At 41.8% G+C, this 6,648-nt stretch overlaps 1 protein-coding gene across 1 annotated transcript; it reads left to right on the forward strand.

Annotated features, from left to right (window-relative positions):
- Positions 1 to 551: 551 nt before the first annotated feature.
- On the forward strand, positions 552 to 6,012 carry C12H12orf42 (chromosome 12 C12orf42 homolog). Its single transcript, XM_032493810.1, is given in 4 exon segments — positions 552 to 633; positions 1,985 to 2,316; positions 5,468 to 5,930; positions 5,933 to 6,012. Coding segments are annotated over 4 exon segments (957 nt in total).
- Positions 6,013 to 6,648: the final 636 nt, after the last annotated feature.

Consider the following 6,648-nt stretch of genomic DNA (forward strand, 5'->3'; position numbering starts at 1 on the left):
CTATCTATCCTCTTGTATAGAGAATACAAAGTTACTTATTCACTCTTCTGATAAGCAGTGAAGTCTCTGACAGAGGTAATGAGATTCAGGCCTCTGGAGGTATTTAAATAGAGGTGGATGATGAGGGTGGTGAGGGTCAGCCTCAGATGACTGTTAAGGTCTCTTGCAACACAGAACTTCTGGGATGTGAGTGTGTGTAAAATGCCTTCAGCCTTACACCTGTTCTTGATATTTGAACAACAGAATGGGTGCAGATCAAATGCCACTCGTTCTAGGGTTGTGGATTTTCCTTTGGGATCAAGAGCCCCAGAGCTACTGTTTTGAAGGATTATAGAAGTTTCTCTGCATTTGAGAAAGACTGATACACTTCTCTGCCGTTTCATATTCTAGGCTTTATGATGAAAAGGAGTACTCAATTAAGATTAAAGTGAAAATCTCAGTGTTGGAAGTGGATGAGACTTCTAGAACTCTGTGATGTACTTGTACACAGAGCTTGCAAATGCATCCCCACAGTTCCAAGCAGAATATTTAGAAAATCAGGTTCTGAGATGATGGCAGTAGTAAAGGAGGTAAATGATGGTGTGACTTTCGTAGGGCTGACCATAGGCCAAAGATGTACACTGGTGGCCTATGGTAATTCAGAGAGCAGATGTTTGTGGAGTCCCTACCATATGTATTTTTTTAATTGTGGGAGTTACCAACATTTACAAATCAGAAGTTTTTATGTATATAAAAGACATATGTCTGCTTCTCCTGAAAATCCAGAAAAAAATCTGGCTTCACTGGACCCACATTCTTTCAGGGCAATAAGATACCATCTGAGAAGTAAGTGGCTTACTCTTTCTGATGGGACATATACTCCCAGGGTGCTCCTACTTGGCCCCTTCTTTTATTTTTATTATCTGTGGGGCAGAGCTGTGGTTCAGGAGTAGGGTGTCCTGGTACCTAATATGGCCAGCATCCTCTTTGCCACTTGACTGAATCTTGAGCACAGGGAATAGGAGTCTTGGTATTAGCTGGTGCATTGGCACACTTTCTTCCACACAGGGGAACTCAAGATACTGACTACCTTTCTCCCTCTGATTCCATATAGTCCCACCTACGTTTTTTCCTCTTTTCTACCCTCCACGTCTGAACACTTTCTCTTTAGTGGAAAGGGCTGCTGTTAATCATTATTCTGGGACATGTGTGAGTTGGAACAATTGTGAGTATATTAATTTCCAAGAACTGTCATAACAAAGAACTGCAAACTAGATGGCTTAAAATGAAATTGTTTGCTCACAGTCCTGGAGCAGAAGTCAGAAATCCAGGTGTCAGCAAGATTGGCACCATTTAGAGTTTCTAAGGGAGAATCCATTTCATGCCTTTCTCTTAGCTTCTGGTGGATGCTGCAGTCCTTGGTGTACCTTGGCTTGTAGACACCTCACTCTGCTCTCTGCCTCTGTCATCACGTGACTTTCTTCCTTTGTGTCTGTTTTTCTTCATTATAAGGGCACTAGTCATATTGGATTAATGCCCCACCCTAACAACCTCGCCTTAACTTGATGGCAGCTACAGGGACACTATTTCCAAACAAGGTCATGCCACAGGGACAGAAGGTTAGGACTGCAACATACCTTTTTGGGGGACACAATTCAACCCATAAGCCTCAAACTAGCTTTCTGACCTGAAAAAATGGAGATGATAATTATATTTGTTAATTAAGATTCTTGAGAGGACTAAATGACTTCACACCATGCCTGCAACACGGCTTGAACTCAACAAAAGCATCTTCAGCTTTTTCCCTCCCTTTCTACACCTTTTCCCTCCTCTTCTTGCACTCAGGCACCTGGGTCCATGGCTTCTCTCTCATTTTGTTTGTTCAGGGTAGAAACATGAAATGGACAAAAAATTCATGTATTACCTGATTTCATCCTTCCTACTATTCATTTAGCAGGTGATACTGAAGTGCCGTCCTTTAAAATAATGTGTTCACCTTTTACAGTATTTCCAGGAAGGATTCAGACTCCAATAGCAAGCAGAAGACTGCTCTGTGCTCGCCAGTGTAGTATCCCCAGGCCTCCAGCTGTAAGTGTAGCTTCTTTTGAGGAAGAGAGCCTTGGGGGAGCGAGTCCTTCCCCGACACCATCCAGTGAATGGGAAGAGACCCCGTTGATCTTCACTGTTAAACGAGAAATTAATATGGGAGCCAGAGGAGCACCCAAGCAGGCCTGGAGCAATTCCTTCCTGGAACAGTGAGTAATAAAAAAGTCTATTCAAGCCCACTCAGCCAATCCTATGCACCTGGAGGATGCAGGCACCCACATCAACAGGCACGTGAGACTTTAGCCCTCTCGCAATTCCAAGGGAGAGTCTGTCCCATCTGGTAAGTATCATTTTGTGGTTCCTAGCTCTTTTCCCCTCTTTTCAACTGGTCACATTTTGTTTTTCACTTCAACAGAAAGAGCAGCATTATTTGAATCAACGGCAGGTCCTATTCTAGAACATTCTATAAGAACTGTAGTTGTCGATCTTTAATGGAAGTATACTTGTTTCCACGTATTGTATTGGAGGAGAGAACAGGTGTGAGCTGATGACAAGATTTGATGATTCGGGTATTGCATCCCAGGCCCCATTTATGAAACTCTCACCCTGTGCCAGATACTGTGCTAAGTATGCTACATTAGTTGATGAAATCATCATATAATACTCTTAGATAATGTTATTATCCCCACTTTACAGATAAGGAAGCTGTGAATTCATAGCACAGCATAATGTATAAAAAAATGATGTATCTTAGAACTGGATAATAGGAGGAATAATTTAAAGGTAAGAAGATGGACTAGAAGGGATGAGCTTTGGAATGAGGGAATCCTGAGCTCAGTACCAGAAATACTTGGGCTTAAATTTCTGCTTTCTCCTGTTTGAATTTTGTCGCCATGATCAAGTCCCATAAATGTTCCTTGAATACAGTATTTTCTGTTAACTGACAATCGCTACTTTGAAGAGATGTTGGTATTAGGGGGTTGACATAAAATTCCCTGAACATAGCAGGGCTGAGTAAATGGTGGTTGTGATGATGGTCGTGGTGTTTATGGTGCTGATGGTCTGCCTGCAGGAGAGAAAATGTAAAGAAACAATGCATACCTCCAAACATTCTAGGAAGTGTCATGTAGACAAAGAATTAGACTAATTTTCTGTAGCTTTCTTTCCTGGTACTTTTTGGGTAGATTTTGCTGGAAACATGTGTACAGTTTGTTGGAACTGGCCAATAGAAGAGACAGATATTGACACAGTACAAAGGGAACCTTCTTTGAACTAGAGGAGAATGTCCTGATTTGGCTGTAAATGGTAAAGTAGGGGCTGGGAGACTTTCAACCAAAGGTGCTGAGTCAGAGATTCTACACTTCTGGAAGGCTGGGCTTGCTGATGAATGTTGAAGATGCTGGTTGGTTAACACTTTTTGAGTCTTATGTCCAAGGCAGTGTGCTAAAATCTGAACATTCATTTTCAATTATGGTCCACATGGCTACCCTCTGAGACAAGAACTGTTGTTTTTCCATGGTTTAGATGCAGAATTGGAGGACCATTGAGATCCTGTAACTTTAGGGGTGGAGTCAGGATTCAAGCCTCCATTCTGACTCCAGGTCAGAGCATTCCTATATTAAGATTCCAAATATGGCAAGAATAGCTCTTGAGTACTGAGCACTTACTATGTACTAGATGTTTTACATTTTATCATATTCTTTCCTCAGATACTTACCTAGTTTGCTTTTTTTACTTCCTTCATATCTTTATTGAAATGTCACCTACATGGGTAGGCTTCCCTAACCTTTTCTACTTTGTTTTTCTCCTTAAGATTTATGATTAGCTGATACTTACACATTTCATCATTTGCTTATCTATTGGTCTTCTGCCCCTCCCAACTCCCTCTCCCCATAACTAGAAAGCAAAGTCCATAGGCGCAGGGATATTGCAGCTTTACTCCTTTACATACTCCTGATGCCTAGAATACTGCCAGGCACATAACACTCAAATATTAAAGAATGAATAAATGAATGAGCAAATTTAATCCCACTAGCAACTCTGTGAAGTAGGTAACACAATCCTCACATTTCAAGTAAGGACAAAGAGGCTTGGGCCAGGTGATGTCCTGCAATTTAAATCTATGATGGTCTACCCCCAATGCCTATTTATTCCATTGTACCTCACTGTTCCTCTAAGACAGTTTGTTACAAAATGCATCATTATTGAATTACACTCAGGGAAGGAATTCCTATTCTTTAGCTCAAGACAGAGGACGGCATATTTCATCTATGCTGTATTCTGTTGCTCCACATCCCAAAGCCACATCTGTGATCTCTGGTGGAATCGTCTTTCAGTGAATGGATCATATGCCAAGGCTGGAGATCCAAATAGTTATTAAGCATCTAGTTTTCATAAAGCAATGGGATTGGTTCCCTGAAAGCTTTTATTTTCCTGGCCACCCTGAAATGCTATTCCACCTTTATTTCCAGGAAATAATTCTCACGTTGGAGAAATCAGACTCACTAAAAAATTTTCAGTTCAACTTGGTTTGTGTGTAGTGGGAGATGCCCAGTACATACCAAGCGCAGAAGCGTGCGTGATGAGCTAAGCTGAAATACCTAGTGATACACTCCCCGTTGGCAAGACAGTGTGCGTTTAAAATCTTTTACTTATTTTTTGAATTTTCCAGTTATCTCTTGGGTTGTTCCAAATATTTTAGACATCTCCATGCTATTCAACGCCTTTTAAAAGTGCATAGAAAGTGATTCAAAGCATAGTTACCTTAATTGACTACTGAAGAATTAGACTTTAATTTTGTAGGTCAGTGGGCAGAATTTCTTTGGTAAAAATGTCAAGATTTTATATATATGATACATATCAACATTTTATATATATGCATACTTATATGTGTAAATGCATGTGGATATACATATATATCTTTTACATGAAACAATGATTACATGGTTGGGCAAAGAAAGAAAAAATATCCGGTCTATTATTAGTGTTTATTCATGTGCTGTGTGGTCTCAACATCAGATTAAATCACTGATTGGTTTAATTTTTACCTGGTTTGAAATTCCTAATAAAACTCAGTACATAATCGCCTCTTGGATTTTTAAATTTACAGTTGTAAGCCTACATGGGTGGATCTGTTTGTTTTTGTATGGTATCTAACACCACTGAATAATTTCCACTCGCAAACTTTTCCTGAATTTCAAATTTGAGGCCTTATTTTCATCACCAATTCTTCTGTTTCCCTCTCTTTAGAAGTTTTGAACTGTCTTCCATGAAATTAAACATTTTCTGAGGAGTCTGTAAAAATTATTTTGGGGGAGAAGGTGCTTTCAAACAATAGAAAGGAATAGATAGCATTTTATTTTCTTAAAGAAATATGGGAAGCATGTGAGGATGTCAGGGGATTTACATTTTTTTTTTTCATTCAGCACATTACAAACATTGATTTCTCAAACATCAGGTTGTCAGGAGAGATTTAAGTCCCAGTGGGTGGGCACAGTCCACACACTTCCGTGCCACCCTGGCTCTCCTTTGCCTTCCAGGTCTCACCCTGAGGCCTCACACTGCCATGGACCTCCGCAGGAGGAGCCAGACCCCCTTTGCCGCGTCCAGGGTCTCCAGGAGTTCCTCAGAGCTCGAGCTGGAGGAGAGGATGGCAGCCACAGGAGGCGCCCTGGCAAACCCAGATTCCCAAAGCCGGCTCCCCGGTGTGCCAGGAAATACAGTTGGAAGAGGCTCAGTTGCCATGGCACCAGAGATGCTCCCCAAGCATCCGCATCCCCAGGGGAAAGGGGGGCCTGAGGCAGATGCCTCCCTCCATGGCAATCTGGCAAGAGCGCCCCTTCCTGTGCTTGTGGGTGCTCCCACCCATCTCCCCTCAAAGAGGTTAATCAAGGTTTGCTCTTCCCCCTGTCCCGCACACCCCAGCAGTTCCATACGGTTTGTTCACAGGCCCCTCCTAGGCCGGGGGTGAATGCTCACTTACACTGACCGCTGCGAGGGAATTGTTCCGTGAGTGCTGCCCATCTTCAAATCAATGCCTGCCCAGAACAACAGAAAGGGCCTCAGATGTACTGGTTTCCACAGAACCATTGTTAGGCTTCTGTGCAGCAGTTTTGAACCTAATAAATAATGTCAAAAGTCTCTATCGCAGCCAAAAAATGTTCCTTTTGAAGCATTTCTAATAGCATTTTTGTTCTCCAGTGTCTCCCAGTGTCACGAAGAATTTGTGCCTCACAATGAGGATGGGGTACATCGCGTGCCACTTTGCAATGAGCTGGCAGGGATGGCCAGGACCCCTCTTTGTTTCGCTCTCTCAGGTAAACGGTTTCGCTTGCCAACTTGGGCTTTAGTTTAAGGATGTTTTCTGAGGGCCTTTTGAATCTCTAAACAGAGGTTTGGAAAACATAATTGAATGTCTGTAATTTAATAGTTAACATGAAATTTGATTACTCCTGATGTGCCTAGGGGAGTTCTTTAGGCTATATTAAGCTTTTTAATGTCAGAAACCTGAAGCTGGATCCTCTTTGGAGGCCGTGAAACACATGGAACTAAGTTTAATGCAAAAGAGGTACTGGATTTTCTGATTTGTACTAGGGAACATTGGCACAGCTTAGGGAACATTTT

The sequence above is a fragment of the Camelus ferus genome, chromosome 12 (assembly GCF_009834535.1).
Source record: "Camelus ferus isolate YT-003-E chromosome 12, BCGSAC_Cfer_1.0, whole genome shotgun sequence".
Classification (NCBI taxonomy): Eukaryota; Metazoa; Chordata; class Mammalia; order Artiodactyla; family Camelidae; genus Camelus; species Camelus ferus.